The sequence below is a fragment of the Choristoneura fumiferana genome, chromosome 6 (genome assembly GCF_025370935.1).
Source record: "Choristoneura fumiferana chromosome 6, NRCan_CFum_1, whole genome shotgun sequence".
Classification (NCBI taxonomy): Eukaryota; Metazoa; Arthropoda; class Insecta; order Lepidoptera; family Tortricidae; genus Choristoneura; species Choristoneura fumiferana.
This window is the reverse complement of record NC_133477.1, coordinates 10,324,417-10,345,014: the sequence shown is the minus strand read 5'-3', so window position 1 is coordinate 10,345,014 and position 20,598 is coordinate 10,324,417. Positions and strand designations below refer to the sequence as shown.

Sequence of the window (20,598 nt, the reverse complement as noted above, 5' to 3'; positions counted from 1 at the left end):
CTCAGCGGTGCGAGCGGGGGTTTGAACCCACGACCCTCTGCTTGAGAGGCAGACGTATCGCCTCTCAAGCAGAGGCCACCACTAGGCCACCACTGTGGATATACCTATCATAAATGTGTTTTTCTGTAGCAGTATTTTTTTACGTAACTAAAAATAAATACAAAAAATACTTAAAATATTATGGTTAAACTTTGTAAACTATTGTAAATACCTACAAGCTCTATTAAAATTGCTCTACAAAATAAATAACAGCGTCAGCCTTGTTTTCTTCAAAAATAATGTCAGTTAATTACATGATGGGGCACTTTCAGACCTCGGCAGAGAAAAAAGAAAACAAGCAGCTAATTAATTAGCGGCCATCAATGCGCCTTAAATCCACGTCCGTCAATGGCCAGTGTAAATAGCTGACTAACTAGCATCTCATTACGCCGGACCATTACTCCCGAAGCGCGGCTATAATATCAACAGCTCGCGCCCCAATCAATTAGGTGATCCAAAAGCCGCAAGGCTCAGATAAAAGCTACGGCATTTCCTTTATACCCGCGGGCAAAAGAATTCAATTACATAATACTAAGAAGATTAAAAAGGCTAACACAACTCCTTTGTGGTAAGGTGGGTAGGTATTTAATTATTGGAATCGTGTTCTCCCTCCCCACGACGTTCCCGGTTAATTTGAAGTTTTAGTACTCGATTTAACAACACGAAATTAATTTCACTTTATTAAATCTTTGATCGGGAAAATCGGCGACGGGAAATAATTCGTAATCAACCTAATCAGTGAGCAGAGCAGCCATCTCGAAACTTGCTTGACAGGTTATGTTTGTAGATTGCGGGAATGTCAGAACGAAGAAGCACTTCCTATTGCCCGTATCATTAACATTCCCGTACTGTATTGTACCTCCCACTTGCCAACGCTCCAAGTGTGTAACGAATGTGTCAAAATATTTGTAAAACACACATCACAAACATATATAAGTACCTACTATACTCATAGAACTTGATATAAAAAAATACACTTGTTACATAGGCAACTATAAAAAATATAGAGCCAAATAAACGATGCTATCCGAAGTAACTCCCGCAAGTAACTCTATCTCTACCTACATTAGGATACCCTTGCTTTCAACATGCTAGAGTTGGCGAACAAAATCTTTTCGCGATCACAATATTTTCTCTCTTGTTTGTTCTCCAGCGCTGATGGCTCGAATGAAACCTGCGTGCAAATTTTGAAAGGCTGATGGTGCTTAATTAAAGTGGCTACAAACTGAGATGAAAGGAAAACAACGCTGTTATTGAATATTGTCGAAATGATTTTAACGAACAATGATTTTATTATTTTGTGCCTTTTATTTTTCGACTAATTCTAACACAGATATCTTGGGTTTTCAAAATCGAAATAGTTTTGACCCGAGAGATTCATAACTTTCGCTTTAAAATATCAATTTTATTACATTTTTTATATTTAAAAAGAAAAAAATATTGAACGTATATTTTTTGCCAACGGATAAATTCAAAACTAGACAATAAATAAAAAACCTTTCACTTATAGAAGTGGTCAATTATTATCTCAGTGAGTGACATACCTACGGCTAATTTTATTGTTCAAAAAATGCAAACTTCCCGCGGGACGTACGTAGCTAATAAGAAAATAGTAAAAATTTCACTAGATGACAAAACGCACAGTGTTCGAAAGTTACTTATAAGAGTGAATAAGAAGTAAACAAGAAGTAAATCCTGGTATTATAGACACGGGCGTATATAAAATAATAGCTTATTACGGTAGATTTGCTGCGATGGGGACGGAATCAGCCGGTCATGGACGGAAGCCCGAATAATACGTATACTTTTTGAGATTAGTCAGGCTTCGCCGTAAAAAAACAAAGGGACCCAGTAAAACCCATGGATAAACATAAATAGGTAATGTTTACATTATTACTTTTTATTTGTTTTATTACTTGATTGTTTGGTCAATTTTATTTTAGGGAGAAACTAGCGATGTGATGACATGCAAACATTTTGCAGTCACAAAAAAATCTTTGGACATTTCCTAATAAATTATGTTTACAGACTGACCCGTTACACACCTTCATCTATGGACTGACCTAATGCGGACCCTTTTTACACATCCTAGGGACCCCTAAGGGGTCCGTGGACCCCACTTTAAGAAACCCTGATTTAACTAATCACTTTATATAATAAAATTTCAACTATTAATAGTACATTGTTCAACAAGGTTCTAAAACAAGCCATATTGAAACGAGATGTTTAGCCACCCTAGCAGAGCGAGGATCAAGGTGCACGGAACAAAACCCGCCTTTAAATCATAAAAACAAAAATGTTACCTACGCTCAAATAGTTGTCGTTTAGAACTAAAAGATGATGATGTCCTCCATGTCGTGTCCGACAAAGGCGAACCTTTAGGCGTGTTTATTATGTGCCCGAATATGGCTGGCAAAGCCAAACTAAGAACTAGAACAAGAGTACGTTTAAATCTAACTTTCATAATTATGCAACTTACTTGAAGAAGCTTTAAGTACTACCTACCTATGATAAAATTTATGAGATTGTTATGTTAGGTATGTCGATTTAATGATTTTAAGATATATATTAATTTCAGTACGTATCTTATTTGCGAAATGTATTATAAACAACTAATACATTATTTATGTCTTAAAATTTCATAGTGAGTCTCGTATCCACCTTGATTATTTTTTTCGTTGTATTAAATCTATATACTTACCTTCATATAAAAAATTGATTGATTCAATTATGACAGATTATCACTTCAGAAAGGCTCGGTCGATCTGGCTGATTTTAACACGCCTTTATTATTAGCTTCACTCGTAACTATCTAATGTATCTAAGATGTATGTAACAGAATCTTCAAACTTAATTTTTAATCCGAAACCTGGCAATTTTGTGTAGTTTTGATGACAATACGATAAGTTACCATCGAGCAGATCTGATGATGAAGCATCAGGCAGACACTGGAATTTCTAAACAGAACAACGTAACCTAGCCATGTTTGGGCTTGTTAGAATAATCTTAGGGTGCACTTTGACCAAGAATGGTACCTGGGTCTGATGATGATGAAGTTAGACAGGCTTACCAAATATTTTATTATTAAAACATGTTTTTCTTACATTTACTTTATAGATTCCGTAATGAATTGATTGAATTGGAACATTACTCTGCGGATGTCTATGCCCGAACTAAGGCCAGTTAGTACGCAGTTTATGCTGTCCGTAATTATTACTGTAAGTTTTTCTGCAGCATGGACGCTAAACTAGGTAAAAATAAGCGTTTTTCAATCTTCTTTACTGTGTTCTATAATGTACTGTATTTCAGAGGTGGTAAGATTCTTCTTTTCAAATGGGAAATATGGGTGCGGGTACCACTTGGCCGGAGTTCTGAGCCTATAGTTGCTGTTAAAAGAGGATAACTCGGACACCTCTTGAGGAGTTAGGCTGAAGTCGAAAATGTCGATGTTCTGCTGGATACGTTCTTTGTTTGTAGAACGAGGTATCGCCACCAACCCGCGATCCACCTGAAATGTGGCCATATGTTTAAAGAAATAAATAAATAATAATAGTAGGTAAATGCAAAATTCCAACTTTGTGACTTGCCGTCCCGCTCACGCTTAAATTATTTAAAACGAGAGTGAGAGGGATGGTACGATATTTACGAACTTCGATTTTCGAATTTCGTAGTAGCCCCTCTGTTTTGATATCGATTTTAAGTTAAATCGACTAGTAAATTAGCTGTGTTCTCCTGAACATTATTCTTAAATTACTGCTTTCTGGGTTCTGTGTTTAATCACTAGAAACTTTATCAATGCTATCGTAGCTGACTCAACGTAGTTATTGTTTGGTCCCAAACAGCGGGGCTACTACGAAATTCGAAAATCGATGTTGGTATCGTTCCGTCCCTCTATACGCTTATACTATTTAATACTAGAGTGAGAGGGATGGTACGATACGAACTTCGATTTTCAGAGTAGGCCCTCTGTAAGTCCCCAAACGTCGAGAACCAGAAATGTTCAGGGACAAAGTTACGAGTACCTTACTAAGCTAGAGCTGGATCAAATATTTGTTTTTAGTAAATAGTATCGAAACTAAAGTCAAATATCATACCCGTTATTTCGGAGGTAGAGATTGTCAATTACTCCTTTGATGTAGTTTTGAACAATATGGCAACTGTAAACATGTGCGGCTTAAACCAATACTTCACAAATATTGTGAGACCGGCCTGACCCCATCAAAGAACGTTATCGGCTTAATTTTATCGGTTCAATTTGAGACAAGTTACATAATATAAGTACAGAGTTCAAAGAACCACAATTATGTTTAACTATTTATGTCCTATTTATGCGTAGAATTATTTTGTTTATGTTAGCTTGAAAAGATCCCTTTTAGGGATAAGTCGCCTTTGCACTCTTTTTGTTTTGTTGTTTTCTTTTTCTATTATTGTTGTGTTTTATGTATAATAAAGCATTTATATACATACATACATATTTTAGTGCGTCAGAATTTTATTTGTTTTTCAAATTACGAACATATTTCAGGAATATTTAAACAATTAATGGTGTAATATCGTGTACCTACTATGAGCTGTAGCGGTAATGCTCTGACCAATTTATTTGCCATTTTAACATGAATGAAAATAGATTCAGTCCAAAATATCTTGTCAGAATTAGATTTAAGAAAATTTTAGCCTTACCAAATACCGAATTAATATTTGCGGGACAGTTTTCCCGTATTTTCCAGCTATACGTTTCAGAATCGGATGATCGGCTCTCGGCGGAGGTGCGTTCGATTTTCGACCGAGAATCGCGCCGAACGGACTGTAAGCCATCACGACGACGCCATGAGAAGTACACCACGATATCAGCTCCGACTGGGTTATCGTTGGGTTCACCTGTAGAGAGTTCCGTGTATATAAGATATTGTACAGATGTAGTGTACTAATTATCGACCCATAAATTATTATTTAAGCAATGTTCGAGCTGTCAAAATAAATTAAATAGTTTCTCAATCGTAACCGTAAGGAAACCCCAGTGAAAGTGGGTAAATTAAATTAATTATATAAATATGTGACATTTTACTTTGGCCTAGGGGTCTTGTTTTATTTATTCTTTAGGTATAGTTACTTCTTTGTTATAGTTGTTTTCAATTTAAACCGAAAAAACGTTCACCAGGATACACAAATTGTCACAAATACGTTTACACATATATTTCGTATTAAGATTAATTATTTCCATTAGTGGCATTTGTGCCAGACCAGACGTGTATATATTGGTGCATACCCGTAGCTTTACATGCCTCAGCCTCGCAGGTAAGTTCCGGCGGTGATTGGTGAATTGACGATAAACTGCTTATTCAATCTACACTAGAATTCCCTATTTCCGAGCTTCATATACATAATACGAAAGTGAAGGTATCTCTTTCTATTACTTTGTAAACTTTTCGGTCGGAACACTTAACTAACGTAAGTGCAATTAAGCAAAGATTATTTTAATTGAAATATATAAATAAGCTAGATAAATAGGTACCGAGGGTCAACAAGTCTAGAAGATACAATTTAAAACAAACCATCTAGTGTTACCGGTAAACCCAGTTAAATTCAGTTCTCGATATATCCTAAAAAATCATTGTATCATAAAATATACGATAAAAATGCAGAAAAAGTCGTGGGCGAAAAGATAGTTAAGCGTATTATGTATATTTTTACGTCGTTTGATCTCATGATTAAATACAACACCGGCTCCAATAGCCTACTTTTCTGCCTCAAGTATGATTTCTTCCACAAAGGAAGTGTTGAAGTGAATCATTTATAAACATGAAAACTCTGCGCGTGATATGAATCTTTCTGCGGCGTAGTTTTAAGCTTCACAATGCATTTTAAAAGCATGAATGTGTGCTTACCTCAATTTGTAAGACAGCTGGTTTTATTCTAGAGGTGTCCCAAAGCCTTTGCATTTGTGTAATGTTGAAATTGGATACGCCTATCGACCTGGTCAAGTTTAGCTCTTTTGCATCTTCCATGCCCTTCCACGTCTCCAAGTAATCAGTCAAACTAATGCTGCCATCACTCTGCGAAAGTGCGAATTGCACCGTCAATGTATCTGTTTACGATGTACATATTCCACTGCAATTTCAGGCAGGTAGGTAATAAAAATAGAAGGGTGCGTTTGCAGTAAATAGCTTTTATAATTTATATAAATCGATAAAATATGAAAACTTGATACAGTGCAGCTTCAGTTTATGACCGACACGTCTGTATTTTATGACTTTATCATACGACATATCTCATACGTTATATAGTTGAAGTTTGCCATACATCGAGCTGTGCCAATAAGTTGAATGATATTAATTTATGCAAAACATTGTTGCTCGAAATAACAGAGGTAAACGCACCTTGCAAATTTCTACTACGATTGCAAAGTAAAACATCTTGAATTTACTTTCCGCCGTCTGAATAACTATTTCGAAAGCATGGAATTAACAATTAAAACAAACGACGTAGCTCTTAAAACTAATTTCTGTAGAAAACTTGTACCAAGTTAAAAAGCGTCCAGCGATTTTAAAATGAAAAAACAGCGAATAACTTTCGAAGTCTGTAGCCCTGCTTACAAAGTTTATGCTGACACCTTCGAAGTTATTAAGAAGATAATTTAATGATATTTTTTTAAATGTAGTCATTTACCTTTGTCCTGTTAGAAAATTTGCAATTACATATATACTAACAAAGGAAGGAAGGAGTTTTAAATGGAAGCACGGCAAAAAACTTAATTAATCGGACCCTAATGAGGTCCATCGAATAATCTGAAAGTTTTTCGTTAGTCAAATAAATAAGTATACAAGCCATACACGGTCAATGGTGTCGATTCTCATTTTTCAAACAAAAGAATCAAGACTGTAGGACCTACATACCTTATACGCCATTGGATAGTGAATGAGGTAGAGATCGATGTAGTCCATTTGTAACAGCTCTAACGACTTCTTCAGAGCTGGAATCACTTCGTTTCTTTCGTGAGCATCGTTCCATAACTACGGTAAAATAAAATAAAACTCATTTAATGTTTCGCCACGACAAAGAAATGCTATTAGACCGAGGGGCATGAAAGATAGCGTGTTACCTGAGACAGTTTTCGCTGGTTACACAGATACGAACCTAATTATAGCAAAATATAGAGTTTTTAACAAGACGCTAAGCCATGGCGTGCCACAATATAATGGAGGGAAATATAACATTTCTAGACAAGTTAAGTAGACTTCGAAAAATTTTGCGAGGCGAAAGTCACAATAACGACTAAATTAGTGTCTTTAACAAACTGTTAATGTAATATAATCACAGTTTGTAGATTGTGTAACTTTTACACAAATAGTCCCGTCCTGAATTTAAAGTTATTTGACATATATATTATTATATCTCTTGTTTTAGAATTTTCAATTACGTGCAAATATTATTTTCACCTCAGCAGCTCGAACAGGCAGGTTTTGCTTTTAAAAATCAGTGAGCGAAGTCGCATTTTGCTCACTCCGTGAGACAAAGTGAGACGAATGGCCAAGTGCTTACAGAACCTGACTACGAAGCTTGAGGTCCCGGGTTCGATCGATTCCCGGCCGGGGCAGATATTTGTATGAATAATACGAATGTTTGTTCTCGGGTCTTGGATGTTTAATATGTATTTAAGTATGTACTTATCTATATAAGTATGTTTATCCGTTGCCTAGTATTCATAGTACAAGCTTTGCTTAGTTTGGGACTAGGTCAAATTGGTGTCAAGTGTATCCCATGATATTTATTTATTTATTTATTAAAGCAACTTTTTTAATTATATAGTGCTGGGTCTACTTACTGAATTCCAAATATTTGAACTTTATTTTGATCTGTTACTTTCACTTCAACACGCAAAAAGCGAGAGATAGGATCAAATGTTTTGATTACAATCTAAAATTAAATTTATAATATAACTATAATAAATTACATGAAAACAAAATATTTCCGAAATGTCAATGTTGTACATAAAACACATGAAAATAACAGAACACGGGATAATAAGATGTACAAATAAAAGCGTTCCGTATACTGTCTACTTCTTAAAGTTGTAATATAATATTTGTCAAATTGAATGAATTTGCAACAGATCTATTTATGTTTATTTAATAGAAATCCTAATAAAATCATATTTAATATAATTTATAATAAACTTTTTTTTTTATTCGACTGGATGGAAAACGAGCAAGTGGGTCTCCTGATGGTAAGAGATCACCACCGCCCATAGACAACTGCAACACCAGGGTATTGCAGATGCGTTGCCAACCTAGAGGCATAAGATGGAATACCTCAAGTGCCAGTTATTTCACCGGCTGTCTTACTCTCCACGCCGAAACACAACAGTGCAAGCACTGCTGCTTCACGGCAGGATTAGCGAGCAAGATGGTGGTAGCAATCCGGGCGGACCTTGCACAAGGTCCTACCACCTGCAAACTATACGATTATTGCTCAACCTAAATTTTGAATGACCCAAAGATGAGGCTTTTTGCAGTAAGTATTAAAAAATATGACATATTTTACAAGTAGTTCTAATTTCAAATTACAATGCATGTTATGAGTATGAGATTTGTATTGTACCTACTGGACACTTTTTCGTTCCGAATTCAAAACCTCTCTACTTGTATACACTATAGTCTTTTGATCATTGCCTGGCATTCTTAACTTTTTGGTGACTTTTTAAAGATGCAATGGCGGCTGTACGTATCATTTTTGAGTAAATGTTTTAAATGTGATTATTATATTTGTTCCATAATAATATGTTATTTAGGTATATATTTTTTATATTGTTTGTTTGCGCTTATGTTCACGCTGCTGAGGTGAAAAGTTGTATGTGTTACACGAGACCACAGTTTTTTTTGTATCTTGAGTGTTTGAATCCCTCGCTGCATTCAGGATTCTAACCTAGAATCACTCGCTACTCTCGTGATTAAATTACAGAATCCTTCACTTGCTCAGGATTCAAATTCAACACTCGCAGCAAAAAACAACTTTGCTTTCTTGTTGCACAAATAACTAGATTATTAAAAAATGTAAGCTTTCCGTAACTTTCTGAAACAGAATACATAGACAAAATTTATACAGTTACAACTTCAAGCCATACGCTTTTTGGCTAAGAGCAATGAGAAACGGTTGAAATTTCCAGTGACAGAATTATTTAGACAATTAAATAATTTACAATTCGATCGGTTTGTCTCCATTATTGTCGAAAGTTAAGATACTCGCCTTAGTAGTGACATAAATGTCTCCGCGTCTGTCGTTTCCAAAGCTCCTCACCCCCAGGCCGACTTCGTCCTCTGTCCGGTACAGGGCCGCCGTGTCGATGTGTCGATAGCTGGTCTCCAGGGCCCATTGTACGGCGCGCGCCAGCGAGTGGTTCGTCGAAAGCAGCCGCGTACCCTGTCGACGACGTTTAACAAGACCCGGACTTGTCAATTTTCACTTTACATTTGTTTACAACATACGATGTATATTCGGTAACGTAAAACAATTTTGAGGCGTTAAATTGAAGCGGACGTGAGAGAATTTCAGTAAAAGCTTTGATTGCTTTCTATGGTTTTGAGAATTTAGACAAATTGTCACTATAATTATAGACTGCCGCGATTGCTCTCTATGCTACACTGGTAACATTTAAATTAGACATCCTTTTGAGTATTTTATAATAAATGAGTATTTCTACATTATTCGTCTAATTAGTAACTTTTTCAATAGCTGACACTAAACCGTAAGAACATGGCATCTAGGCTTGCATTTTAGTAGGTACCAACACAGATTATAAAACTTATTTACTATACTACAATGTATTTTTGATACTACCTCCAACTGTAACCAGACGAAGATTTAAGTGCTGTGAACCGATATCAAAACAAATTGATAGCTTATAGTTAACTACCAGAGCGTAATTAATTTTTGAAATATTTTCGAGCAGTAATGCAATGCGTACAATAATTTGATATGAGAGAGAAACGTGACAGCTGTCACGTCAACAAGTGCGACGTTTTTAATAAAAACAAAGCAGTATCACGTAATGATACATTGCGTGCTAATTAATTTTGTAAGGAAAATAATAAGTCATTTTTGTTTACTAAAACATAATCAAATGTGATTATCAGGGCCTTCACTGACTACCCTTAAAGTTTGAGGTAGTATCAAAAATACACGCTGTATTTTCACTTCATAAAACTTACATCTGCCAAATGCCCCAAACTGGTTCCCAAGGCTACAGCCGGTATTTCATTTCCGTCGTTTAATTTATATTTTAATGATTCTCCACCGTTTATCTGCAAAAAACAGAAATAAAAATACACACTTTTTTGATAAATGTCTAATCCACTAAATCTTAACCACCAAAACTGTGGTTAAATTAACATGTTAAGTTTTATTTCAAAAGCAGCTATTCCGGTTGTTATAACACTGTTATTTTAGCTTCACTAGTAACAAGTTACTTAGTACAAACAGACCTTGACAGACAGAAAATCAAACCTCAAAAGTCGAATTTTACTCACATGCCACCTTTTGGATTTAATTTTCGAAGATAAAAATAGAAATCCAATCGGAATTTAAAAAGAACAAAGAAATACATCACTTTTTATCTTAAACTCTCCGAGTATTTATTTACCAAAAAATTTACACCCAGGTACTGGCTTTTTAAAATTTCGCTCCCAAAATAACACTTTCATGTGAGCTCATCAATTTACCTGAGAGAGATATTCTGTATCGTGTGCCCTATTTCTGTGAGATGATGTGCTTCATGTCGTGTCCGACAAAGGCGAACCTTTCGGCTTGTTTATTACGTGCCCGAATATGGCTGGCAAAGCCAAACTTTGTTTTAAAGGTGAATCTTACCTTTTTTTAAATGATATTGACCCGGATAACTCACGTCTTAAATCGAGTTTAGCTCAACATATTTCGGGCTAGTCCGTAGCCCTTCTTCTTAGGAGCAACGCGACTTGGCGGCTCGGCTGCTGCAACACGCGCACTGCGCGCCACCGCTCTGTTCGCGTAATTACGCGAGCAAGGCTACGGATTAGCCCGAAACATATATTAATATGAGTGAGGATCACGGTAGTTTCGTGTTCAAAATCTTATCTTTGTTGTTTTGAACTCCTGGATGCCAAACGTCTTATTACAAAGATCCGCCCGAGATCTTCCTACACTTACACAATAATGATAGTGGTCAATTACATTGCGCGCCCTGTAATAGGACCTTCTTTAAGATACGACCAATAAGTACACGCTGGCAAAGCTAGAGTTCAACTGATTAGATACTAAGGTTTATTTATCGAGAGCAAAAAAATAACACATCGCGTGACCGCAGTATTCATTAAATTAAAATTTATGTACCTGATCTGTAATTTGCTTTTAAGCACAATGGCAAAAAACGCGGAATGGGCGAAAAAAACCTGTCAAGCGCAATTCGAGTCCGCGATTAATGTTCCTCGCTGGCCAATACAAAATTACGCGTCGGCCATTCTCCTAGGCTGGAAGCAAGCCTGTTCCGATTTTAAGTTAAGCCTTTCACAGTGCTTATATTATACGGTACTTATAACCATTCATGCGAAAACTGTGAATTCGTATGAATGAACTAAACCTGCCGTATTACTTTGAAATGGGTAACGGATATTGCGAGATCAATAGCGCCCACACCCGATACACTGCCAATTTTCCAGTTAACTTGTTGGTGGCATATCGCAAGTGTGGCAGGAGACTAATCTTGACGACGTATATCAATATCACTGATACCCACATGTTACGAAATATAAAACATAGAACACAGTAGGTATAAACCTAGGTATTCGTGCATAAGTATATCTTTTGTTATATATGTAAATAAAGTTGTGCAAAGAATCAACCAATCTTTAATAAACAGTCTGAACAATTTAGTCTCAAACGAGTTCCTTACAAATAATTTATATTGAGACTAACATGATGTAACTTAAATATGCTTTCTGTCGTTGATACATTTTTGTTCGACATAATGCATTAAGTAGGACTGGCCTGACATAGCATCAGAAGTGGAGTTGTGGAGGTCAAGAGAGGAGGCTTTTGCCCAGCAGTGGTAGTAGGCTATTTAAAGAAATGCAATAATGTCACCCTGAAATCCAAATTGAAATACATCAGTAATTTCGCACAATTTCACAGGAACTCTAATTTTGTAAAATGAAAACAAGTAGGTTACATATTTTGTAACTACGAGTAAATAAGCACACATGTCACTAACCGTTTTCACGTTACTTTGTTAATTTGCCGGTGATATAAGTAATAATTTAAGGGCGAATGTCATCATAGAAAGGTATTCTCAACAACAAGCCATTTAAAAGAAAGAAAAATATAGGTACACAATAAACTTCTCAAATATCAAACACGATGTAAGAAATAAAGAAAAAAAAACACAAACTTGATTGATCAAAAACAGTAGTGATAAGCAACAAGCCGTGCTCTTGGCCGTGACGACCATTTTGCGTGATACACTCGCACGTACTGCTGGCATTAAGAAACGCGCTAAATGATAAAACTGGAAATCTGAAAATAGATACGGCGCATTCAAGACTGACCGCGCAGAATGTTAGAGTTTAAATAAAAATATAACACGTAATAGTAGACGATGTTTATTGTGCGGAAGCACATCTTGAAGTAGATCACAATGGATATGTCAATCATGACAATATTATTTTTCTTTACTAGACATAAACAACAAACCTTAACACCCCCCTCAATATTAACTTCAGTTAAAATTGCAATCATTAAGTATTAACAGGGGTAATACAAATATACAGACTCATAAAACATACACAGCACTATTATTCATTTCATTACTAGTACTAACTAACAACACTAACATAAACATTGACACTTCAGCATTAAATAAACTCACAATACTTTAAGTTTTTCTACAAAATAATTGTGTTTCACACTGCCCAATGGCTTAGTGAATATATCCGCGATATTTTCGTTAGTTGGAACGTATGACATTTTAAACATGTTCTTATTGTAACAATCTTTGATAAAATGATATTTTATATCAATATGTTTGGTTCTGTTACTGTTTTCATTACAGTCGATCATTCTTAAAGCACTTTGATTATCGATGTGTAAGTACGATTTAATATCATCATAGCCAAAATTTGATAATATACCTTTTAAATAGACGAGTTCCGTTGTAGCCAAGGCTACTGCCACGTACTCCGCCTCTGCAGTCGATAGAGCGATTGTCTGCTGTTTCTTTGTGAACCATGATACCAAATTACTATTATGAAAAATAGCACAACCACTTACGCTTTTCCTGTCGACTTTGCTCGCCCAATCAGCATCAGTATAGCACAACACTTGTTTGTCTTGCGTCTTCGTGTATGTCAGGCATTTGTGCGAAGTTAATTTTAAATATCTTAATACCCTTTTCGCTGATGTCCACGTAGTATTTGTTGGCTTGTCTAGAAATCTGCTTAAATACGACGTAGCAAAAGTAATATCTGGACGTGAGACCGTGGAGATGTAAATGAGGCATCCAATCAACTCACGATAAGGCACATCAATTACAGTTTCTTCTTCTTTGATTGGAGTTCCTTGTTCCATAGGCGTCTGTGTTCCTTTGCAATCCGTCATTCCAAATTTTTCTAGTACTTTCTCAATCAATTTAGTTTGGCTAATTTTCAGCTTATCATGTTCTCTTTTTATTTCTATACCTAAGTATTCTCTGACTTCACCTAAATCTCTTATCTTAAATTCTTCTTTCAGCTTCTCTATTGTTTTCTTTATCTCTGTAGTTTTTCCCGTTATTAAAATGTCATCAACCCAAATAAGTAGCCATACGTTGGCTTTGTAGTACAAACAGAAATCATATTTCGATTGTTCAAATCCTTGTGTTACTATATAATTATGAAATCGGTCATTCCAACATTTTGGAGCTTCTCTCAATCCATATAACGATCTTTGTAGTTTTAATACTTTTCCCGCTGAAACCTCAACGCCCTCTGGTGGCTTTATGTACACTTCTGTGTGCAGATATCCATTCAAAAAAGCAGTTTGAACATCCAGTTGTTTCATAGGAAAATTTTCTTGTACTGCGTGGCTAAACATCATTCTTATTGTCGATACTCTTGCAACAGGTGAATAAACATTGTGAATGTTATCCGTCTGGAAACCTTTAGCTACTAATCTCGCTTTCTTTCTTCCATCTTGTTTCGTCTTAAATATCCATTTTGTATCTATGGCTTTCTTTCCTCTAGGTAATTCAGCTTCTTTCCAGGTATTCAACTCTTCAAGTGACTTTATTTCTTCATTTATTGCTTTTTTCCATTCTTCTCCTTTGTCTACAGCTTCTTTATAACTACGCGGGTCTGAGTCCGCTATTAGAGAAAATGCTATATTTGCATCATACATTTCCTCTTCTGCTGTGTAATAATCTTCGAATCGAGGTGGTGGCCTCCTATCTCTTTGTGGCCTTTGTGGTGCTTCTTGTGCTTCTCTTCGTACTTCGTCGCTTGTATCTTGTTCTATTGGTTGCTCCTCTTCATTCGTAGTTTGTTTATTACAGTTTTGTTCTATTTCATCATCTTCGTCATCATTCTGTTTACTTATTCTCTGATCATTCTGTTCTTTGATATTTTTCTCGTATACAAAATCATTCTCATCAAATCGTACATCTCTAGATATTAATATAAGGTCTGCTTTCGGATCCCATAAGCGGTAACCGTTTGATGCATATCCAATCATTCGCATTTCCTTAGCTCGTTTTTCTAGTTTGTCGCCTCTGGGCATAGTTACTACCCAGGCTTTGCTACCGAATACTCGTAATCTCGATAAGTCAGTCTTACCTCTCATAATGGCTTCAGGCGTTTTAAAGTTTACAGCTGTCGAAGGGCATCTATTTATTTGGTAGGTTGCGCATAAAATTGCTTCACCCCACAGATATTTTGGTAAATTCGTTTCTACTAGCAGTGTCCTTGCCCTGTCCATTAAACTTCTGTTCATTTTTTCTGACACACCGTTCTGTTGTGGCGAATACGCTTGTGTATACTGGATTCTTATTCCTCGTTCTCTGCAAAAATGTTCAAAAAAGTTATTTTTGAATTCTCTGCCGTTGTCGCATCGTATTTTGTTTACTTTTGTTGCGTATTCTATCTCTAATCTCCGAATGTACTCGATTAAGTTGGCAGTGGCTTCGCTTTTACGTTTTAAAAGATATGTACAACAAAAATGTGAAAAATCATCTATTATTACTTGGTAATATATTTCTCCGTTGATACCGGTGTACGTTGAGGACCTGCAATATCAGTGTGTATTAACTCACCTATGTAAGTTGAACGTGGCCTCTTGACAGGTACGAAAGGTAATCGCGTCGCCTTACTCATCATGCAAGGAGAGCAGGGTTTGTTGCTAGTCGGCAGCCGCATCCAATGTAGACTTCTTCGGTTGAGGTGACCCAATCTTCTGTGCCACAAGTCGTCGTCACTTAAAGCTGCGCTACAAGTAGCTAAACATATTTCGGCATTTAATAGAAATAAATTACCTATGCAAGAACCAAACACATAGATATTAGAATTTTTCCTGCCTATTTTTACATTTTGTTTGCTAAAAATTACGTGAAAGTCATTTTGAACCATTTTCTTCACTGACATTAAATTGAAGGATAGATTTTTGACAATCAACGACTCTAAATTTATTGTCACATCGTTACATTTCATTAATATGCAACCTTTTTTCTCGGCCATCAGGTAGTCTCCGTTTGCGATGTAAATTTTGATCGGTGTTTCTAAAGTTTTGACGTTGGTCATACATTTTTCGTAATCTTCGTTAATCATATGCTCTGTACATCCTGAATCGATTACCCATTCTATGTTTCCGTTCGTAGGTCTTGATGGTTCTTTGATTTTTCCTGTTGTCCAAAAATTAAAATGCTTTTGTCCGGTTTCTTCGAATGCTATGTTTCCATAATGGTTGGGATGACGTGAGTATCTTTGGTAACGGTTGTTCGTTCTTCCTCGTCCGCGTCCGCGACCTCGGCTATGCCAGACATTCTTGTAGCAGTCTCTTGATAGGTGTCCTGGTTTTTTGCAGGTATAACATGTAACGAATGCTGTATCCTGACTGTTGTTGGTTGGCATTTCTTGTACTTTTAGCTCTTCGTCCAGTAGTCTAGCTCTCACGAAATCTAGTTTTAACGTACTTTCTTGGAACCCCGTATTGCATTCGATAGCAGTTATTACATGGTCGTATTTCTCTTGTAGGCCTGTTAGTAGATAAGCGATTTTGTCTCGTTCTGTTAACGAGTCTCCAGCACACTCTAATTCACTGGTTATACTGTCAAAATTTTCAAAATAGTTTTCTAATTTTGGTCTGGTGATTGTTTTAGGTTATTAACTTTCGCCTTAAAAGTATGGTAGATATAACGCTCTTCCTCTGGAATATTTCTTTTAATATGTCTAACATATTCCTTGCGTTGTCGCATTTTGTAATTATATTTAAATATTTGTCTGGGAGACATTGAACAATAATATTTTTGGCTTTTGCATTGGCTTTCTTAATCTCTTCCTTATTTAATTTACTTACATTCGTCTTCTTGTATAATACTCCATAATCCTTTTCATCTAGAACGCATTTTACACGGTAAAGCCAATTATTAAAGTTTTCAGCTTTTAGTTGCGGAAAATTCGACGAAGCCATTTTCTTTTATTTTCTTGACGTTTTTTATTTTTCAGTTGACACTTTTCGACGACTTTTGTTTTACATCTTCATTTTTTCTTATTTCAATTTGTCTACATATTATTTACATTTTGTACTTTTACACATTTATTCACTACATTTATCTTTATATTTATGTTATATCTTCTTTATTGATAGCCCATAACCTATTAGAGTTTAAATAAAATATAACACGTAATGATTGACATATCCATTGTGATCTACTTCAAGATGTGCTTCCGCACAATAAACATCGTCTACTATTACGTGTTATATTTTATTTAAACTCTAACACAGAAGACCTCAAATAAAAGAAAAAATATAAATTCATGGAACAGATAAACAAGTAAACAGGTCTTACATGTACCTAGGCAAGTTCAACTTTTTGATTTTAATTACTTTGATTCTGATTCAGAAGAAGTAACATGCGAGAAAAGCAGAGCTAAAATAAATAAAAACACTTAACAACCCAAATAGATATCTACTTAATTACTTATTGATAAGAATTCACTGCCCCATACCCTGTTTTCAATTATTATTTCACAATAAGCCTTTCCTCGTTTCAGTATTCTAAAATTATCTGGTTCTTAATTAAACATTCCACGAGGCCGCTCCAGCATTCCGTTAAGATACGTCACTGATACGTTTTCTGAGAACGATGCTGCCCATGCCATAAAGTCTATCTCCGAAACCGTAAATACAGAAAATTCAAAACGTTATTTCAGCATGATTTATCTAAAATACATTTTTAGTCTGTCCGTCCACTTGGAGGTAAAAACGAGTGGCTGGCATTTTGCCGCAGTACATATAAAAGAGAGGACCAAATGCAATTTAAATTCTCGAAATGTCGCTCGTTGTACGTTACCGCACATAGATGATCGACTTTAATTTAGAGCCAATCAGAGCTAGGTTCCTGGTTAGCGTGCTGCACTACACGGGGCGCCGGGCTGTTTAATGGTAATCCGTTGCTTCAGGCAATATGGTAACTTTTATGAAGATAATACAAAAAATCCATTGCAATCTGTGCCTTATATTATTATATCGTCAAGCAAAGGTACTATTATAATAAAAGTAAAAATATATTTGAGGTGTAGGTACGTTAAAATCCATAACCGCTACTTCCCTCTTGTTTCGTTTAAAGTATGCTTATAACCGTTTTATGAAATCGCTTAATTATCTTTTGTTCCCGCTCCATTTCCATTGTATTTTTATCACCGGTCGATATCGGGTACTGACAGGTAGGAATGGTCTAATTTCGGAGCTCGACTGTTTCGAGCCCAAACCAACAGTGGCCGCGAGCTGCTCTTACCCGAGTGAAGCAAGCGGGTAATAAATTATTACATGTGGACCCTTCGCGTGGTTAAGCTCAGAGGTATTGGAAGTTAATGTATCGGGTGTGGGCGGTATTGCTCTGTTTTAGAGTGAACTACTCCTCTTTGACCTGCCGTGCCCCGCGCACCGCGTGCCCAAATAGAACAGTAAAGGTAACAATCTATTACCTACAAGAGTTCGCGTTACATTGGATACATTGCATACTAAATTTCCCATACAACTAGCCACATCCCTACCTTTTACTAGCCCCTGGTGAATACCAACAATTATTCGTAAAAAAATTTGGTTCATAATAGAAAGTGTTACGTCAAACACATTATTATGTTGGGAAAATAGTTTCGAAGATGAAAATACCCCGCCTGCCTGCAGTGCGCTGCTTCAACTGAAATAGCTTTACTGGAAATAGTGGATGCTAGTGACATTTTCATGAAATTACAAATATAGACCCAATTTCAATTGTAGACATAGCCGGAATATCTCAGTAATCATCAAACAAGTTCGTCGGCACAGGATTATTTATAATATAATCACATTAAATTTGTTGCTTTATTATATTAAGGTTGGTATTAGATTTGCGTCCAAGGATAAGCAAGAGTCTTTAACCTATTGAGACGTGTATTTTGTAAATAAGCAGGTTTATTTCCGTTGTTTGAGAACTAGTTATAAGATACCTGCTTTAAGTAATCATTTGGTTTATACCTACACCTACGGGTGCTTATCAATTCGTAGTACTTAGTATCATATTTTATAAATACGAATAGTGTAAAAATATAAGGCCTGTTCGTTTGCCTTAGGAGTTGTTTCACCACCCATTGATTAATTTAATTCGACGGATAAATATGATGCCAGCTCCGTCTATTCGAACAAAACAAACAGAGACGGCATCACTTTATCGACAGATAAATTTAATAAATGGATGGTGAAACAGCTGGTAAATCTATTGTTTTGACATTTACTTTGCCAGATACAGAAATATTTTGTACAAAATGTATATTTTGGATGTTTCATAATATGTATTTATCCATATAAGTATATTTATCCGTTGCCTAGTATCCATAGTATATACAAGCTTTGCTTAGTTTGGGACTAGGTCAATAGGTGTCAAGTGTCCCGTGATATTTATTTATTTTATATATTTTGCTAAAACAGGTTTGTAACTTTAGAGAGTTATATGGTTGTTTTTTTTTATTCAACCTTAGTATAAAACCATAAGTCTCTACTTTGTATTACTCTCTTTCATACGTCCGTAGTAAAAGCCCAATTACGGCTACAAAAATAAAGCGAATGAATTATACGAGCAGCATCTACGTGGATAACAAGATCAGGTTCGCGCTACAGTTTTAATTTACAGAAATGTCTGGAGTTTTTCCGCGGAGTGAATTTTCCGCCGGCTCCATTCATCAGGCGACTGTCACTGTCCCCCGCCGAGCAATTACTGATGTCGCACTCCACTGCACTGGCGCAATTACTACCACCTACCTGGCAGCCACTGCACTAGCTGCCGCGGCCACCTCTGCCTCGGCCTACCTGCCGCCTGCCGCCCGCCACCTGCGAGCTGCACCCACTTAGCGCGATGACGCTGCTAAAAGCTTATTTTTCTACCCACACTAATGACTTTCGCAAAAAAACTATGTGAATATTTAATCAAATATCAATATAGTAACATGAATTATCAAAGATTAACTCGATTCAATTAAGCATTGTTAATACAAAAGTATCTCCCGGCTAAATACTATTAAGGGATCGAGAAAAGCCTACCAAGGTCTGTGTTTATTAGAAAATACCTTTTCCTTTCACGTCTCACGTAAGGAATTTTTCTCGTTGGCGGAAATTTACCCTTGTGCACCTGCTTCTTTTATACGCACCGACAAAGCGTGGCCCTTCCTCGCTTTCACGTCGCGTAGTTTCTTCCTTCCTATGGAGGCGCTCGTTTGGATCTCGATCAAATAAGCGTTATTTATTTAAATGGGGGAACTAATCGTTCCTAGAGATACGGACCAACCTCGACTTGGAGCAACCGAAATAAATAATTACTAATCGGCGGCGCACATTTTATCCGTAGCTCGCAAACATTGTGAATCGACACTGGATAACAAAATATTTTAACATGAACTCACTTCGATATATACCTACGTCATTTAATTTCGAAAAATAAAAATGAGCTAACATGAGAGTCAACAATGCGGAACAAGTGAAACGTTCCGATAATAAAAAAAGGTAAAACGGATCGCTGGTGGCACGATTTTCAATAAAGTTTGCAGGTAAACGACGGTGTTATTCATACGTGTAAAAAGTTTTCCCAGCCCCGTAATGCGTGTCTGTTACTAGAACCACGGTGTTACCTTAATTATTTCATGTTAGTCCGTCGACCCATTCTCATCCTTCGCAAAATAAAGATTTTCATTTTACTATTAGACTAGCAGTATTTCACTTACATTATAAAGCTTTACGTACTATATACGTGAGGAGATTGTAGTTTCATGTCTTTTAGGTAACTTGGAATACTATTTATGTAGGATGCATGCAGAC

At 36.2% G+C, this 20,598-nt stretch overlaps 1 protein-coding gene and 1 long non-coding RNA gene across 2 annotated transcripts; both read right to left on the bottom strand.

Moving 5' to 3' along the window:
* Positions 1-3,102: 3,102 nt before the first annotated feature.
* Positions 3,103-12,536, bottom strand: LOC141429006 (aldo-keto reductase AKR2E4-like). The gene is made up of 7 exons (XM_074089141.1): positions 12,455-12,536; positions 10,245-10,337; positions 9,283-9,456; positions 6,933-7,049; positions 5,925-6,092; positions 4,720-4,917; positions 3,103-3,547 (listed from the first exon to the last, which is right to left on the bottom strand). Exons 1-7 carry the CDS (start codon positions 12,512-12,514, stop codon positions 3,308-3,310), a joined length of 1,050 nt encoding a protein of 349 aa, XP_073945242.1. The 5' UTR covers positions 12,515-12,536; the 3' UTR covers positions 3,103-3,307.
* On the bottom strand, positions 11,984-12,448 carry LOC141429008 (uncharacterized). Its single transcript, XR_012451496.1, has 2 exons — positions 12,278-12,448; positions 11,984-12,151 (listed from the first exon to the last, which is right to left on the bottom strand). It is a non-coding gene; the product is annotated as an uncharacterized lncRNA (long non-coding RNA).
* Positions 12,537-20,598: the final 8,062 nt, after the last annotated feature.